At 48.5% G+C, this 16,250-nt stretch overlaps 3 protein-coding genes across 4 annotated transcripts in view; 2 read left to right on the top strand and 1 right to left on the bottom strand.

Moving 5' to 3' along the window:
• The first annotated feature begins 1,555 nt into the window (after positions 1-1,555).
• Positions 1,556-11,762, top strand: NRBP1 (nuclear receptor binding protein 1). The gene is made up of 18 exons (XM_080926330.1): positions 1,556-1,650; positions 4,211-4,439; positions 4,610-4,732; positions 4,894-4,995; positions 5,375-5,464; positions 5,764-5,804; positions 6,148-6,242; positions 7,723-7,806; positions 8,086-8,144; positions 8,296-8,394; positions 9,762-9,894; positions 10,107-10,212; positions 10,311-10,361; positions 10,454-10,589; positions 10,779-10,832; positions 10,916-10,979; positions 11,109-11,164; positions 11,239-11,762. Exons 2-18 carry the CDS (start codon positions 4,230-4,232, stop codon positions 11,341-11,343), a joined length of 1,608 nt encoding a protein of 535 aa, XP_080782456.1. The 5' UTR covers positions 1,556-1,650; positions 4,211-4,229; the 3' UTR covers positions 11,344-11,762.
• Positions 11,763-11,929: 167 nt separating this feature from the next.
• Positions 11,930-13,435, top strand: KRTCAP3 (keratinocyte associated protein 3). 2 transcript variants are annotated; one of them, XM_080926333.1, is made up of 7 exons: positions 11,930-12,037; positions 12,142-12,326; positions 12,412-12,471; positions 12,588-12,794; positions 12,901-13,035; positions 13,139-13,248; positions 13,346-13,435. In XM_080926333.1, exons 1-6 carry the CDS (start codon positions 12,010-12,012, stop codon positions 13,241-13,243), a joined length of 720 nt encoding a protein of 239 aa, XP_080782459.1. In that variant the 5' UTR covers positions 11,930-12,009; the 3' UTR covers positions 13,244-13,248; positions 13,346-13,435. The 2 variants fall into 2 exon arrangements, with proteins under 2 accessions (XP_080782459.1, XP_080782458.1); XM_080926332.1 differs by lacking the exon at positions 13,346-13,435 and having other exon boundaries at positions 13,139-13,251.
• IFT172 (intraflagellar transport 172) overlaps positions 13,274-16,250 on the bottom strand; it is a 38,384-nt gene continuing 35,407 nt past the window's right edge. Inside the window, exons 41-48 of the mRNA XM_080926320.1 lie at positions 15,699-15,809; positions 15,423-15,542; positions 14,816-14,911; positions 14,575-14,634; positions 14,392-14,490; positions 14,046-14,199; positions 13,796-13,887; positions 13,274-13,664 (exon numbers count right to left, since the gene is read on the bottom strand). Coding sequence (XP_080782446.1) covers positions 13,575-13,664; positions 13,796-13,887; positions 14,046-14,199; positions 14,392-14,490; positions 14,575-14,634; positions 14,816-14,911; positions 15,423-15,542; positions 15,699-15,809 — 822 coding nt within the window. The 3' untranslated portion in view covers positions 13,274-13,574. The remainder of the gene's footprint in view (positions 13,665-13,795; positions 13,888-14,045; positions 14,200-14,391; positions 14,491-14,574; positions 14,635-14,815; positions 14,912-15,422; positions 15,543-15,698; positions 15,810-16,250) is intronic.

Below are 16,250 nucleotides of genomic sequence, written 5' to 3'. Positions count from 1 at the left end.
ATTGTATAAATCCTTAATCCCAGAGTGCTGGGATTAAAGGCATGCACAACCATCGTCTGGCTAGGATTTATCCCTTTTGTAAGCAGGAAACATAAGCGAAGTGGTAAAGATGTAGGTAGTGGTTGACCATTTTAGGTACACACGAGAAAAATGACAGGAAATGAGGCTGCCACAGAACCCTCTACGCACATTTGAAATAGCTAGTTGGAATGCAAAGGTTGATTGTGCTGACAGGAAATAATGGAAACTAAAGCAGCATGAACAGATATGTAATGAATGCTTGCCATGGTTCAGGAGTTCCGATTACATTGGTGCCCAGGAGGCCAAAAGGTTAATCTGGAGAGGATGAGCACTCCTCTTTGAGACTAGAACAAACTTTGAAATGGTGCGCTATACATTTTAGGTAACTGCATCTTTTAACCCAACATCAGAATTCTATTTTGCCTTGACACAGTGTTTTGATATTGCTCGGGTTGACCTTGAACTCACAGCATTAGCTTATGGAGTGATAGGGTTACAGGTATTCATCACTATGCTGGGTGAAAAAAAAAAGTTTGGCTTTTGTTTTTGAGACAGGGTCCCACTATGTAGCCCTGGTTGGCCTCGAATTCACAGAGATCTGCCTGGCATGCTTGTTGAAATTTCAGTTTTTAAAGCAAGCATTTTAAAGTGAAGAGATGAGAAAAAATGAGTCTCTACAGAATTTCGGTCTGAACCGGTGAACTAGGATTAATTAGTCTCTTTAAGGACAGTAAAATTGTTGACTGTGAAAATCTCAGATTCAGATGATTCATCCTTCTTCCTTGATAATACATGTATAATGGCAGCATGAATTTTCATCCCAGGCCTTTAAGTTCCCAAGACCAATGGCTTACCCAGTATCTATTGTAATTCTAACTCACAGTCAAATGTAAATACTTTCCAATTACCTTTTCAAAAACAGTTTTGATGGGTCTTCTTACTTCGGATTCTATTTTGGGCTCATGTCAATTAAATTTGAGTAACTTTTTTTGTTTGTTTCATTTTCGCATTCGCCAACTACCACTGGATAATTTCAATGAGTTCTCCCTTATGAGAGTTGAATCAGGTTAAGTTTGGGTAAATAATGTTATACAAATCAGCGGCTATTAGTTTTCAGGCTAAGCGATTAAACAAACAAACAAAGAAAAAAAGCTTTCTGAAAATTTGATGACCTGTCTCTTTCCCAAATGGGGAATGTGGGTGGGTTCGTCCCTTGGATTGAGGCTACGTCTTCCGTTCCTTTTGTCTTTTCGGAGGATTAGAACTGTCATGGCGCTTTCAAGGAGAGAGAAGGCCTTCCTTTCGTCCGGCAGAATTACTTGGGGGGCACCTCGACTGGGCGGAGGATGGACAGAGAGGCAAGACAACGCTGGCAGGCTGTCCTCCAGAGCCCCGCAAGGGGAGGAGACTGCCCTGAGAGCGCCTGTCTGTGGGAACCGCCCCCCGCTGCCCTGTCCAATGGAAACCTGGCGGCGGTGCGGCACCGCCCACTGTTGGTCCGGACGCCGCGAGGGCGGGGCCCGCAGTTCGGTTGCGCTGCGGAGCGCAGCTGTGAGGGAGTCGCTGCGATCCGAGGCCCCGGAATCCGAGCTGGAGCTGAAGCGCAGGCTGCGGGCGCGGAGTCGGGAGGTGAGCTCCGGAGAAAGAGGCCCTGGAGGGAGGGGCTCGCGGGAGGGCGGCAGGATCACCCCGAGTCGCGGGCCGGCGGGACGCGGCCGACGGGTGCTGTCGGACGGCCGTGTTCTCTCGGGAGTCAGGCCCGACCTGGCCCGGCCCGTCGCAGCTGAGGGGCCACCTTGGCCCCAGGGCGCCGCCCGCCCTCCTGGTGTCTCCGGCGTGGCCGCGGCGGCCCGGAATTCTGCGGGCGCGGGTCGGGGGGCCCCGGCGTTCTCTTGGAACTCCGGCCGCGAGAGGCGGGGCAGGCGGCGCGGGCGGGGGCGGGGCGGGGGCCCTGGCCCGAGGGCCTGCGGAAGGAAGCGCGGCGTCCGGGCCGGGCCTGCTCGCGGGGCGGTGCGCCGAGCGCGGGGGCGTGGTCTGCGGCCTGACGGCGCGGCTGGGCTGGCCTTTGATGAGGTGGCTGTGCTGCTCTCTCGCCTGGCGGTCCACTGGCCGCCGCCGCCGCCGCTTCCTTCCAGATACTGGCCGGGCGACCTGTTGGAGTGTTGACGTGCTGAGGGCCTCCTGCCTCCGAGCCTGCTTTCTCTCCGACTATGCAGGTCTGCTGACCTGGGTTTCCTCAGAGCGGCCTGTGGCTGCGAGATATGCGGGATGGGCTTCCAACTAATAAAGGAAGCCGGGAGAACCACTTTGCGAGTTGACAGACAATGCCCTGGAGTGAATGTACTATGCGCCCGCAGGGTAGCTAGAGGCTCCGAGGAGATAGCCCTCACTTATGTCAATGAGTTTCTCCACGTGTGATCCCTGTTAAAACTGCCAGTAGCTCTAAGGCATAACCCCCAGTGTTGCACAAGTTTCTGCATCTGTTGAGGGAGTGCTTGGAGATCTTTAGGCACTGCTCTTATTTTACCCCCTGGGACATGATTGGGGAGGGCAGTGTACCTTCTGGACGTTTGTCTCTGATGACAGTTCATCCTCTCTCCAAGTGCCCTGTGAAGGGGCTGTCTCTGTCCTTGGTCCAGTAGTTTTAGATTCCATAGACTACAGCTTTGACATTGTAGAGTATTTTCTGTTATATCTTGGTAGAATTTCACTTAAACAGTTCAGATTGGAGGCACTTCGTATGAATGTAACTGAAACAGACTATTATTTTCTTAGCTCCTTGCCGTAGGAGAAGGAGGAAAAAGTGATCCTTAACTCATCGATTTTTTTTATTGGTTTAAAAGAGACTTTCTAGGCTAGCACTTTCTTTACACATTTAAAGTGGGGACGTATCCTACCAGATTTACCCCCACCCCCGTAGTGATGTGTTCGTTGAGTTTACTCTAACGTTAGTACAAATCTACTGATTCAGGTAAAACAGTATAGGCTGGAGAGAGATGTGTAGAAAGGGGTGTCAGAGAGTTGTATGGCCATAGTGGTGTTGGTTGCAGGTTTCAGGTATTCTGAACTGACTTTGCAGTTAAGTTTACTCTCCAGGGTATTGATTTCTTACTAGGCAGCTCTTCCTTGAGCTAATTACACACAGGTTTCAGGGTTTTGTTTTTTGTTTTTTTCAGTCTCTGTTTATTTGATTGTTCTATTATTATTGTTGTTGTTGTTGTTTTGGTATGGGTTAATTAGAAACTTGGTTTTTCTTAAAGCAATTCTGCCCCTGCAGAAATGTTATTGTTTTGCCTACAAAAGCTATAGCTTGAATTATTTGTTCTGAAAGGAAGTAACTGGTATCAGAGCTAGTGCCTCAGATCTTGAAAAAGTTAGAGCCTTTGAGCAATGTAAATGAAAGGAAAGGTGTAAATTTAAGGTCTTTGCTTTTCTTTTGAATTTATGCTTAATTAAGTGCAGGCATTTCATTTAATTCACTGATCTATCTCAAGCACCCTCCCAGTGTGTGACCTACAATAACCTACAAATGTTACTAAACATCTAAGTGAGTAAATGAAAAAAAATGCTGTTAGACAGTACCCAATTGTCACACTCACACATCATAAGGAAGGTGAGGTCATGCCTGCCAGTCACCTGACCCAAAGGCAGCTTCTACCTATGTATAGGAAAAATGGGTAATGTCACTGTTAGTAGTATACATCACCCTTGGGAGTTTTTGCTATTTGGTTAAGTATGGTATAGGCCCATAGGGCTGTCTGTTCGAGTGGAACATTAGGGTTAGAGTCCAGAGCCATCTGCTCTGAGCAATGCCTGTATGCCCTAGTTTGTGAGCACAGTGAGAATTGTGGCCCATGGAGAGCCAATGGAAAATATATTAGTTGCAACACTATTTGCTGAGAAGGAATGGGGTACCAGATTTTACTGTATTTTTGGGTTTGATTAAAGTGGACTGTATTGTCATTAGTCTCCTGTGTGGCACTGCTGGGTGATCTTCAACCAAGGTAACTCCTCTTCTAGAAGCTGGAGAGTCATTCACATTTCAGTATTTAGGTAGGAGTAAATCTGAATTTAGATTTAAAGGAAACAAGGGAGATGTATTTTTGAGGCTGAAGATGAAGTTAAGACTATTAAAGTTTTGTACATCTGTTTCTGACCTTTGTCTTCTGACTCTGCCTAACAAATGCAGGCTGAGTGTTCATTCCAGCATGTCGGAAGGGGAGTCCCAAACAGTAGTCAGCAGTGGCTCAGACCCAAAGGTAGAATCCTCATCTTCAGCTCCTGGCCTGACTTCTGTGTCACCTCCTGTGACCTCTACAACTTCAGCTGCTTCTCCCGAGGAAGAAGAAGAAAGTGAAGATGAGTCTGAGATCTTGGAAGAGTCACCCTGTGGGCGCTGGCAGAAGAGGCGAGAAGAGGTGAGGTGGTGATGGAGTTCCTAGGAGAGTAAATTGTAAACAGCGAGACCTGGAGCAGCTGTCCCGAAGAGCAGAGCAGACTTGAGTAGGGCAGGGCTGGAAGATGACCATACAGAACACTAAAATGGCAGCTTCTTGAAGTACTTAATTCCACTTGAATTGCTTCTCAGGTGAATCAGCGCAATGTACCAGGTATTGACAGTGCATACCTGGCCATGGATACAGAGGAAGGTGTGGAGGTTGTGTGGAATGAGGTACAGTTCTCTGAACGCAAGAACTACAAACTGCAGGAGGTAGGTGATGAGGCCTGGGGCCTACTTAAGAAGCTATTATGGGAGGTACTGTGAGGAAAGCTTTCATGGTTAGATCATCTATGGGGATGGGTAGGGAATGGCTTTTCATATCATTACAATCATTTGTGAACTCTGTTGTACCTCTGTCTTCCTTGCTCCAGGAAAAGGTCCGTGCAGTGTTTGATAATCTCATTCAGCTGGAACATCTTAACATTGTTAAGTTTCACAAGTATTGGGCTGATGTTAAAGAGAACAAGGCCAGGGTAAGATTTTTTTTTTCTTTTTTCTTTTTTCTTTTTTTGCCTATTGTTTCCTGAACTTGCCAGAGAGCAAGTGCATTTATCGTCCATTTTACATTCAGAGGTTGCAACTAGGCAATTTTGAGACAAGAACTGAAATCTGCTGCTATGGCAGGGAGAATAGGGTTTCTTCTGATACCCATAGCGTTTCCCAGTTAAAGATGGGGAGAAGTAAGTAGACATTTGTTTGCCCCTTTGTTCTCATCATGCTGTTACACCTATGAAAGTAACACTAAAGAAAAGGAAAGTTGAAAAAACAATTTTGTATATGGTGTAAAAGTCATCAGGCTATAGAGAGAATTTCTAGTATTAAACCTTAATAGTAAGTGCTTTGCTTCCCTAGGTGATTTTCATCACAGAATACATGTCCTCTGGGAGTCTTAAGCAGTTTCTGAAGAAGACCAAAAAGAACCACAAGACTATGAATGAAAAGGTACGAAGAGAAGCTAGACATAGGGTTTAAAAAGATGGTGGAAATTGTAAAGCCATTTAGGAGGGATGGCAGGGACTAGTGGGAAGGCTAAGAGAGGAAAGGATCACTAGTTGTGGTGTGGTGTTTGTTGCATGCCTTTGTTTCGGAAGGTAGAGAGTTTGAGGCCAATGTGTCTTTATAGTTTCAGGACACCTAAGGCAATATATATAGTGAAACCATGGAGGAGAGTGGGTAGAGAGGGGAGAAGGAAGAGGGAGAGAGAGAATATTACTTCTGATCCTGGGATCAAACTTTTCCAGGCTTGGAAACGCTGGTGTACACAGATCCTTTCTGCCCTAAGGTAGGTAATATCTGGTTAGTTTTTCCCCAGTCTCTCCTGATTTAGTTCCTTACACACATTACAAGGCACTACTCTGCTTTTCTATTCTGCCTCCCCCTTTTTCTTTGAGTCACATGCTGAAAAGATTAGGCCCCCTTGTGGGGTTCTCCTGATGTCTTAACCATCAGTGTCCCAACCTTTTTTCCTAGTGCTTATCCTGTTTAAGATACCTGGCATAATGGAGGTTCAGAGCATAGGGATTGTCATGATGATGAGGAGAGCTGGTCCTTACTCCTCTTAACCCTTGGGTTCCCCCTGCCCTTAATTTCCTAGTGGCCCCTCTAACAGCCCAGTGCCCCCACAGCTACCTGCACTCCTGTGACCCTCCCATCATCCATGGGAACCTGACCTGTGACACCATCTTCATCCAGCACAACGGACTCATCAAGATTGGCTCTGGTGAGGGGAGGGAGAGATTCTGGGCAGGGGAGCCTCGGGAATTTGGGAACCATGGGGGTAAGAGAAAAGGCATGGGAGAACAGCACATTTTGAGGTATGAGCTGATGATAATAGATAGGCTTTTAGTAGAGGTAATTCATAGGGAGAGACCAATTAGTGGAAATGGGTTAGGTTATCTAATCTTGTACTTCTTGAAGAGAACCTTGGAATAATACAGAGAAGTTGATAGGAGGCTGGGAATGGGCAAAGGATGGATTTGAGGTCTGACTCTAGCCCTTTGGGCCAAACCCTACCAAAGAGGTTCCAGACTATGCCTGCTGTGAGTGTTTTCATTTGCTGTGTATTTGTGTGCAGTGACATTTCTGTGTGCCGTGTCTGTGTGTGGTTACCATTTGTCTGGGGCTTGGCTGCTCCATCGCTCACAACTTTTCTCTGTTTTCCTCCCTCCCGCTTACGGGCTGCTCTGTTCCCAACAGTCTTTCATAGGATTTTTGCTAATGGTGAGAGCTCCCTCTGCCCCATTTGGGGCTCTGTTTGTGCTCCCTTTGCTCCCTCTGCGGCTGCCCAGTGCATGCAGTCGTGGGAGCAAGGCCTGTTCCCTGTTTCCTGTGCTTAATTATGCCTGCTTAGCTTTTGCCCTGCCAGCCCTTCACCTGCTTGCCCCTTTGTAACCTGCTTGTCTCCTGTGGATTCTGCCTGGCTGGACACTTCCTAGGAGTCATATCCCCTTCATCATCAGGCTGGCTCCCTAAATCATTCTGTGCTCCTAGATTCTCTGTGATTTGTAGTCATTGTTACAATCAGAGTGAGTCCAGCTTGGGCCTGGCCCTGGTTCCTCGTTCAGTCTTGTGGTAGGTGTTGTTGAGGAATAAGGTTGCAGACGAGGGTCTAAAGTGTTTTGGTAGATTAAAAAGTGAAACTGATTTTAGGTATTGGTTCACTTCTGAGGTTTTTTGGTTTTTCTTTTTTGTTTGTTTAAGTCTCAGTCATCACAGATGGGTAAGGAAGAGGCTAGCTCCTTGGATCTATGTTATTGCTGCTTTGCCTTTCTCATCCAGGTTCATGAGGTCTCATAGTAGGAAGGGCTGCCTGTATTTTTTTTGTTAATTGCAGGATGGATGAATGAATTAAAACTAGCATTTTTGTGGGGCTGTGGATTTCATAGATCTGGGACTTTGAAAAGATGAGCAGGTCATAAATGAAAGTTTTTTCCTTGACTGTGTTACCTGATGAGCCTAAAGCTCCCACTCAGTGTTTGCCTGCAGAGTGTATAGACTTTGTTGTTCCTGAGTTAAGAGAAATAGAAAGGAGACCTAGGTGGTGTTAATATGTAGTTTATAGCTCAGGATTGGGAAAGTGATAGTTCTTGTCTGTTGAGTATTAGAAAGGAGGCTTCAGGAGAAAAATGGCTTTTGGAGACTCTCTAGAGCAAGATCATGCTTTGGTGGTGGTCAGATTGTGGGTGTCTCCCTACTCCTAGTGGCTCCTGACACTATCAACAATCATGTGAAGACTTGCCGGGAAGAACAGAAGAACCTACACTTTTTTGCACCAGAGTATGGAGGTGAGATAGCTGTGTCTCTCTGCCCCATTCTCAGACTCAGCTTGTTTTGAAAAAGAAGTCCCTCAGACAGATTGTGCTCCTAAACCTACTCCTTCCCTGAAAGGTCAGCCAGAGCCACCCCAAATCTTGATTTTATACTTTATAACCTGAGTGAGATACAGGGATAATACAACAAAAACGTCAGCTTTTGTACTTGCACACATTGTTGTTTTTTTTTAGTATTCCTGTCACTTGTTACCCCCAATCTTTTCTCTCCTAATAACCATTTGTCTTCTCTAGAAGTCACAAACGTGACAACAGCAGTGGACATATATTCCTTTGGCATGTGTGCACTGGAGGTGAGGAGACCTGAGGGAAGGGTGAGAGAACATAAGAAATTAGAACATGGGAAGGGAAATGCTGGTCTTCGGGGAGAGATTGTGGGAACACTGGGTTTGTGCTTTTGTGTCTTAGATCTCAGTTGTTCCTTTGGGTTTTTCCTCACTACAGATGGCAGTGCTGGAGATTCAGGGCAATGGCGAGTCCTCATATGTGCCACAGGAAGCCATCAGTAGTGCCATCCAGCTACTAGAAGACTCATTACAGAGGGTAAGACTCATCAGGGTCAACTTTCCTCCTTAACTGACTTTCTGGCTTGTTATACCTCCCAAGAGGTCCTAAATGTTCTAAGAGCAAAAGAAGAGAAGCAAAATAGAAAAGCCTAAACTACTACCTGTGAGAAAATTTTAATTCTAGGCACAGAGGGTTGAGAAAGGTACTATGGAAGTTAAGAATTGTTTGCTAGTTAAGTGTCTCTACATAGAGGTGAGCTGATTGGGTGGTTACCTTAGGCAGTTGCCACACATTTTTATACAATATCTTGGCACTAAATATCAAACTAGTCATTTGGGATTTTATATTTAATGAGGTAAGTAAGATTTAAAGGATGAAGGAATTATGTATGAATCAGTATGTAACTTAACTATAGTGAGACAGGACAGTCTAAACAAGAAAAACTAACTCAGTTTAGGCATGGAGGCAATGCATCTATAATCCCAAAACTTGGGGAGATAGTAAGATCAGGAGTTCAAGGTCATCCTCCCCTACATAGAAGATTCAAGGCTAGCCTATGCTACATTAGACCCTGTCTCAAAAACAGGGAACAGTTAGTGTTAATCAGAGACAATAGTGAGGAGCAAGAAATAGAGGACTAATAGAAGGGTTAAGAGAGAATTCAGGTTCTAGTTCACACTAGGGTGGGATTATTAGGTGAAAGATGAGGTGTGTGACTTTGTCACCTTTAAAACTGAAATAAGAAAGCATGTTGGTGTGGGATTTGACTAGAGGCAGGAAGGGAGGTAGAATGATTAGAGAGAACTTGGGCAATCAGGAGTTGTAGATGAAGGAAGTTGTGGTAATAGACTTGGGAGACAAAAGAAGATAGTTAACATCACTGACCATAATTGTTTGCTAAGTCTGGGAATGGAAAAACTAAATTTGGCAAAGATCCAAGAAAGGTTGGCTTGGATGAGCTAATAAAAACAAAAACAATAAAAAGATATACTAGGTTTCAACTTTAAAGAAAAAATAATGCTGGACAGTAATGGTGTGTCTCTTAAACCCAGCACTTGGAAGGCAAATCTCTTGAGTTCAAGGCCAGCCTGGTCTACAGAGTGAGGTCCAGGGCAGCCAGGGATATGCAGACAGACCTTGTTTCCAAAAACAATTGTGGTTGGAGAGTAGAGAAATAATACCAAAGCCATGTAATGAGACCCTAGAAAGAAAACCCAGAATGACTTAGAAAGGTAAGTGTATATATACTGCTGTATAGACATAAAGCCGTCAGGAAGTGTATCGATGTCCCCAGTAAGTTTTGAATTCCAAGCATGTAGGAAACATTTTGCTAAATCTTATGAAAGTTATACAGACTTGAGAGTCTTGCCAGATGCCTGTTCCAGGTTCTTATTCTCTTACAGGAATTTATTCAAAAGTGCCTGCAGTCTGAGCCTGCTCGGAGACCAACAGCCAGAGAACTTCTGTTTCACCCAGCACTGTTTGAAGTGCCCTCACTCAAACTTCTTGCTGCTCACTGTATTGTGGGACACCAACGTGAGTCACCTAGACACTACTAGGAATTGGTCCTGGGACTGAGTCCATGCTATGCAAAGATTACTAGGAGTTTTCATCCAGTGCAGGGCTTCCATTACTGGCATGGTGTCTTCAGTTTTCTGTTATCAAAGGGATTCTTTACCCCTATCTTCTCTGCCTAGTGTGAAACAAGCCCGTCTTCACATAATATTCCACCCCATTATACCCACCAGACATGATCCCAGAGAATGCTCTAGAGGAGATCACCAAAAACATGGACACCAGTGCTGTACTAGCTGAAATCCCTGCAGGGCCAGGACGGGAACCAGTTCAGACTTTGTGAGTAATCAACTGAGAGGGTCTGAAAGGCATAGATTGCTCACTACTACCCAAGGCTCTGGAGAGTGATTCTCATGCTGGTTTTCTTTTTCTTCTAGGTACTCTCAGTCACCAGCCCTGGAATTAGACAAATTCCTTGAAGATGTCAGGTGAGAGAGGATGGGCTTCTGGGAGGAAGTAGAGGCAGGTGTTTTGAGGCTTTCACAGAGTCATAAGAGTGACTTATGTCATCTCCCACCAGGAATGGGATCTACCCTCTAACAGCCTTTGGGCTGCCTCGGCCTCAGCAGCCACAGCAGGAGGAGGTGACGTCACCTGTTGTGCCCCCCTCTGTCAAGACTCCAACCCCTGAGCCAGCTGAAGTGGAGACACGAAAGGTGGGGACTCTGGTGGGATTGTATTTTTGGCCATGGGGTAGAGATGTCTTAGCTAAGGCACCGTCTGTCCTGTATGGACTGCATTTCTGCCTGCTGGCCACCACGTTCTTCTGTGGGCTGGGAAGTCTCAGGTGTTGGTATGTCACTGAGCAGTCTCTACCGACGGTCCTCCGTGTCTCTTCTGTTCAGGTGGTGCTGATGCAGTGCAACATCGAGTCAGTGGAGGAGGGAGTCAAACACCATGTAAGCTCAGGGCCAGGGCTGCACAGGGCGGGCCGCAGGGCCTGTGGGAAGGAGCAGCCTCATTCTCGTCATCCTTTTTCTAGCTCACACTGCTGCTGAAGCTGGAGGACAAACTGAACCGGCACCTGAGCTGTGACCTGATGCCAAGTGAGGGTCTCCTTTCTTTTGGAGCGGGAGGATCTGTGAGCCTTATCCTTCGAGGGGACATGTCGGGGACAGGGACACTGATTCACAGTCCCAGACTATACTCAGGCACCTCTCCTGTTTTTCTGTCAGATGAGAACATACCTGACTTGGCAGCTGAGCTGGTGCAGCTGGGCTTCATTAGTGAGGTGAGGTTCCTGCCTTCTGTTCCCTGGGTGCCTCCCTGCCTTCTCAGCCCTGTCTCACTGAGCTTCTTCCCCAGGCTGATCAGAGCCGCTTGACTTCTCTGCTGGAGGAGACGCTCAACAAGTTCAACTTCGCCAGGAACAGCACACTCAACTCAGCCGCTGTCACGGTCTCCTCATAGAGCTCATTTGAGCCAGGCCCCTAGCCAAGCTGTGGCTGCCCCTGGGCATGCTGCAGTCCTCCTGCTCCCTCTCCCCAGTCAGTATTACCCTGTGAAGCCCCTTCTCCCCATATTATTCAGGAGGGTTTTAGGGGCTCCCTGGTTGAGTATCATCCTGCCCTCCCCCCTCTTCCTCCCCTCTGCACTTTGTTTACTTGTTTTGCACAGACGTGGGCCTGGGCCTTCTCAGCAGCCACCTTCTAGCTGGGGGCTAGTAGCTGACCTGCTGGCTCCTGCCCTGCCTGTGTGGACAGGAGGCCCACGGGCACTAGGGGAGCAGAGTTCTACAATCCCGCTGGGGCGCATGGGCGGGAGAGAAAGGTGGTGCTGCAGGGGTGGCCCCGGAGGGCCATTCGAATCGCCTCAGTTGCTGCTGTAATAAAGTCTACTTTTGCTAAAGCATCTTGTGTTGTGCTTGCGGCTCAGTGGGTGGCGCAGCCGCCCCAGTTGGGGCGGGGCAGGCCCAGGTAGGGCGGGTCCTTGGAGGCCGGATCTTAGGGTTGGGGCGGGGCGGGGCGGGCACAGGTGGAGCTGCCTGCGGCGGTGCGGAAGCCGGGGTTCGGGTCGGCGTCTGGGCGAAGACAGGTCCCGGTAGAGCTGACGGACGGAGGGGGCAGAGCGGCCACCATGAGGTGCTGCCGCGTCTGCGCCTTCGGTAAGTTGGGTGGCGTTCATCCGCACCTGTGCTCCCACAGGCCGACGCTGGGCCTGTGGCCCCGCCCTGCACGGCCAACAGCTGCCCCTCCCCCTACTTTGCAGATGCCGCCCGAGGGCCCAGGCGGCTGATGCGCGTGGGACTCGCGCTGATCCTGGTGGGTCATGTGAACCTCCTGGTGGGAGCTGTGCTGCATGGTACTGTCCTGCGGCACGTGGCCAACCCCCGTGGCGCGGTCACTCCTGAATACACCACAGCCAATGTCATTTCTGTGGGTTCGGGACTACTGGTGAGCGTCGCAGGAGGGTGGACAGGCAAGGCGGGTTGGGCTGGGCGCTGAGAGCCAGTAAGTCATAGGCTTGTTGCTTCCACAGAGCATTTCCGTGGGACTTGTGGCCCTCTTGGCATCCAGGAACCTTCTTCGCCCACGACTGGTGAGAGGGGTGGAGGAGGTGTCTCAGCAGACTGCCTGGGCAGGAGCCTCATAGAGAAACTGAAGTAACACGGGGAAACTTAACAGGCTGTTGACCCAGGTCTTCTACCCCACTAGCACTGGGCCCTGCTGACCTTGGCCTTGGTGAACCTGCTCTTGTCTGCTGCCTGCTCCATGGGCCTCCTCCTGGCTGTATCGCTCACTGTTGCCAATGGTGGCCGCCGTCTTATTGCTGATTGCCATCCAGGACTGATGGATCCTTCCATACCGCTGGACCAGGGGTCTGGACACACCGACTGCCCCTTTGATCCCACAAGAATTTATGTGAGCTTATTCTTGCTGTTCGAGAAACTCTGGTCCTCACCTTTGCCCCGTGAGCTGCTCCTGCCTCTTTCCAAGGCCTAGTCCTTTTTGTTACTTTGGGTTTTAGGATACAGCCTTGGCTCTCTGGATCCCTTCTCTGTTCATGTCTGCAGCTGAGGCTGCTCTTTCTGGTTACTGTTGTGTGGCTGCACTCACGCTACGGGGAATTGGGCCCTGCAGGAAGGAAGGGTTGCAGGGACAGGTAAGGAAGAGGAACAGGAAGGGCTCATTCCATACCCTGGTTGTGTTGAAAAGGGGGTGGAGTGTCATTTAAAGCCATTTACCGAACTCTTCCTCTCCTGCAGCTGGAGGAGCTGATGGAGCTTGAGCATCCCGAGTGGAAAAGGCAGGAAAATGTGCAGCTGCTCCACCAGCAGGACTCCCAGGCCTTCCAGAAAACCTGGGTTTAGTACAGGTGAAGGCCCTGGGGTGGGATGCATTCTTGGGGACTGGGGCTAGCCTTTGCTACTTTACTTGCTCTCTGACTCAGGTTGTCTCTCTTTCTTTGTCAGGCAGGTGCTCTTCAGAGGTGCAGTCCACAGGTGTTTTCTACTACGCACGGGACCCTGACCCTAGGGTGGTGTAAATAACTTTAATAAAAGAACTTGGTTTTTTGTCTTCTGCCTGATTCAGTTAGAGGGCAATGTGCCGTGGTGGAGAGATGTTGAGCAAAGAATGCACGGTCTCCACGACTCGAAGAGCTTTAATGAGGAACAGCTCTAAACTTCTCAGCTGCACCAGTCACTGAAAGGAAAAGCTGGTGCTGGGGAGCCCGCCACACCACTGGCTGATGAATTTGAGCACATCCTGGCACACTGGGCTGTGGGAGGTCTGTGAGCAAAGTAGAGAACAGGAGAGGAATCATCAGCTCCTGGCCTTTATGAGGAGCAGGTTTTTGAGAACCCTATTTGCAGCGCCCCACCCACCACTGTTTACTTTGCCTTTAAGACTCCTTCTCTAACCTTGATGGCCATAAGAAATTTGTTCCAGTTGTCTTTGTTAGCAGCCTTCCCAGGCCGCTTAAATTCGATTTTGTTCCTCAGAATGGGGTAACCTGTGGTAGAAGGTGAAAAGGTGGCGTTTGCAAGAGAACGGGAAGTGTAATAGGCGCCTGGGAGTAGGGAGGGGTGGCCCTGACACTGAGATGAAGTTTGGATGCTGCTGTGTTTCCCTCCTTTTTACTTTATTATGGGGCAATGTGGGCTTCTGTACCTGTAATGAGGCAGGGCAGTGCCCGGACTCCAGTGCTCGCTGCTACTAGGGAAGCCTCATAGACACCACGCTCATCCCGGGGCAGAACCTGCTCCAGCCTCTGATCCATTGAGACTGTGAGCACCCAGTCTCGAACCTCTTCTCTCTGGGCCTCCTGGGGAAAGAGAGGTAGCGCTGGCTTCATATGGGGTGAGGACAGCGCCTTCCTAAGCCCTCAGCCAAGGGACACAGTCACACTGCCTCTGCTTTCCCTGAATAGTTGTGAGGGCTGAGGTCACTGAACGATCACAACCCAGAGCCACTCTCCCTTTTCAGTGCCAGCCCACCGGTAACACCTTTCCCTTACCGGGACATGCTGCTTGGCTGGAAGTGGGACCTCGAAGGGAATGTCTGTATCCTGAAAATCCGAGTGGTCCAGGGCATCCAGAGTCCCTTCTTCGATTGCCTGAGGGCATAGCAGTCAACCATGAGATAGGCACAGCCTGTGACAGGCAAGGCCTCCCCATCTCTGGACAGTTTCCCTACTTACATCAGTCAGATCCAAAAATCGGTTGAGGAAAATGAAAGCCATGTTCTCCCAGCCAACTTCCTGTAACAGAAAAGTTGCGAATGGCCATGAGCTTGAGCACTCTGGGCATTAGGACACTCCAGGAAGAGACAGACTACTCTCAGCATCAGCCCCATACTCAGCTTTGCTCAAGGGAGTCTCCATCTTCCCACTTTAGATTTCCTTGTTTCTTCAGCCCCACCCCTCCCTTGTCCCAGCTCACCTTGGCAGCAATGCCTGCTTCATAAAAGGCCTTGTCTGCAGGTAGTAACTGGGTGTGGCGTAGGAGTGAAACAGAAAGCCTGGCAGCTACAGTTTCCTGTGGATTAAAGGCAGTTTATGATCCCAGGCCTATGGTGACTGAGCCTATTAACTGAGGTAGCATGGAGCTAGAAAACGGGTTCTGAACCACTCAAGATCTCAGGCTCTTCCGGTCTTAGTTCTTTTCATCAGCACAATGTAACTGGGCCCAGGTTACGTACAGGGTTCCTTCTAGAATTTGACTAAGTACATGAAATGTACACATAGTTACAACCAAGTAAGTCAGAAGTTTGTGTACTTGTAGGAGGTACATGAAAACTACTATGACATCCAAATGTTTCAATATATTGAGGGTGGTAGGGCTATGGGCACAGAGCCCTACATCAGAGCAGTATGTGAAGAAACTCAGCAAGTGTTGCAGACTGATTAGGTCGAGGAGCACAGAGGGAAACATGGCAGTCTAAGTGCCTAAGCTCCAAGATCCAGAACTGGGCCTTGTTTAGTTTCATAGCTTTGAACATGCATCCTTGTGACTGAGGGCTCTATGGATCTCCCTGGCTGCATCTTACCAGCTGTTTGATACTCTGGGCTGCAGATCGTGTAGCATAGTAATGAGCAATCAGCAGCATCATCTCAAACTCCTCATGAGCTGCGGAGTTTGCCTCGCTGGACTTCACCAGGTTTTCACACTAGGAAAGGGAGAGCAAGAGAGCACAGCTAGGCTCTGGGGTGTGAGGAAAGCCATACAGGGTTGCACAGTGGTTACTGCTGGCCATCTATACTGAGACCAGGATGGGAACAGAAGAAGGAACCCTGCTATTTCATCGCTGACCCTCCTTCCTTACCAGGTTGAAGAGGACATCCCGAAGATCAGCCCAGCTATGGTAGGCCTCAGCATTGTTGGTGCCAGGAGAGCTAACCATGTCAGTGAAGATCCTTTTGTATATGTTGAAATTCTAGAGGTCAAGGGGGAGGGGACCTGAGTGAGCCAGCTGTTTGTAGAGGAGCCAAGCTTAGACTGATGGAGAAGGTGTTAAGAAAATTATTTTAGGGCTGGAGAGATGGCTCAGCTGTTAAGAGCACTGGCTGCTCTTCAGCGGTCTTAAGTTCAATTCCCAGCAACCACATGATGGTTCACAACCATCTGTAATGGAATCCAGTGTCCTCTTCTGGTGTGTCTGAAGAAAGTGACACTGTACTCACATACATAAATAAATAATTTTTTAAAAAGAAAAAAAAAAAGGCTATTTTGGCAGGAAGACCAGAATCTCAAGGTTATCCTAGGCTCTGCAGTGAGTTTCAGGCTAGCCTGGCCTGCATGAGATCTGTCTTAGGGTGTCCACTCTTGGACAGACAAGTCTGTGTGTTTTTAGTAAGAGCACGAACGGCTGCTTGAG

This window comes from Micromys minutus (genome assembly GCF_963924665.1).
Source record: "Micromys minutus genome assembly, chromosome: 1".
Lineage (NCBI taxonomy): Eukaryota > Metazoa > Chordata > Mammalia > Rodentia > Muridae > Micromys > Micromys minutus.
This window is presented reverse-complemented; position numbering and strand designations above follow the sequence as displayed.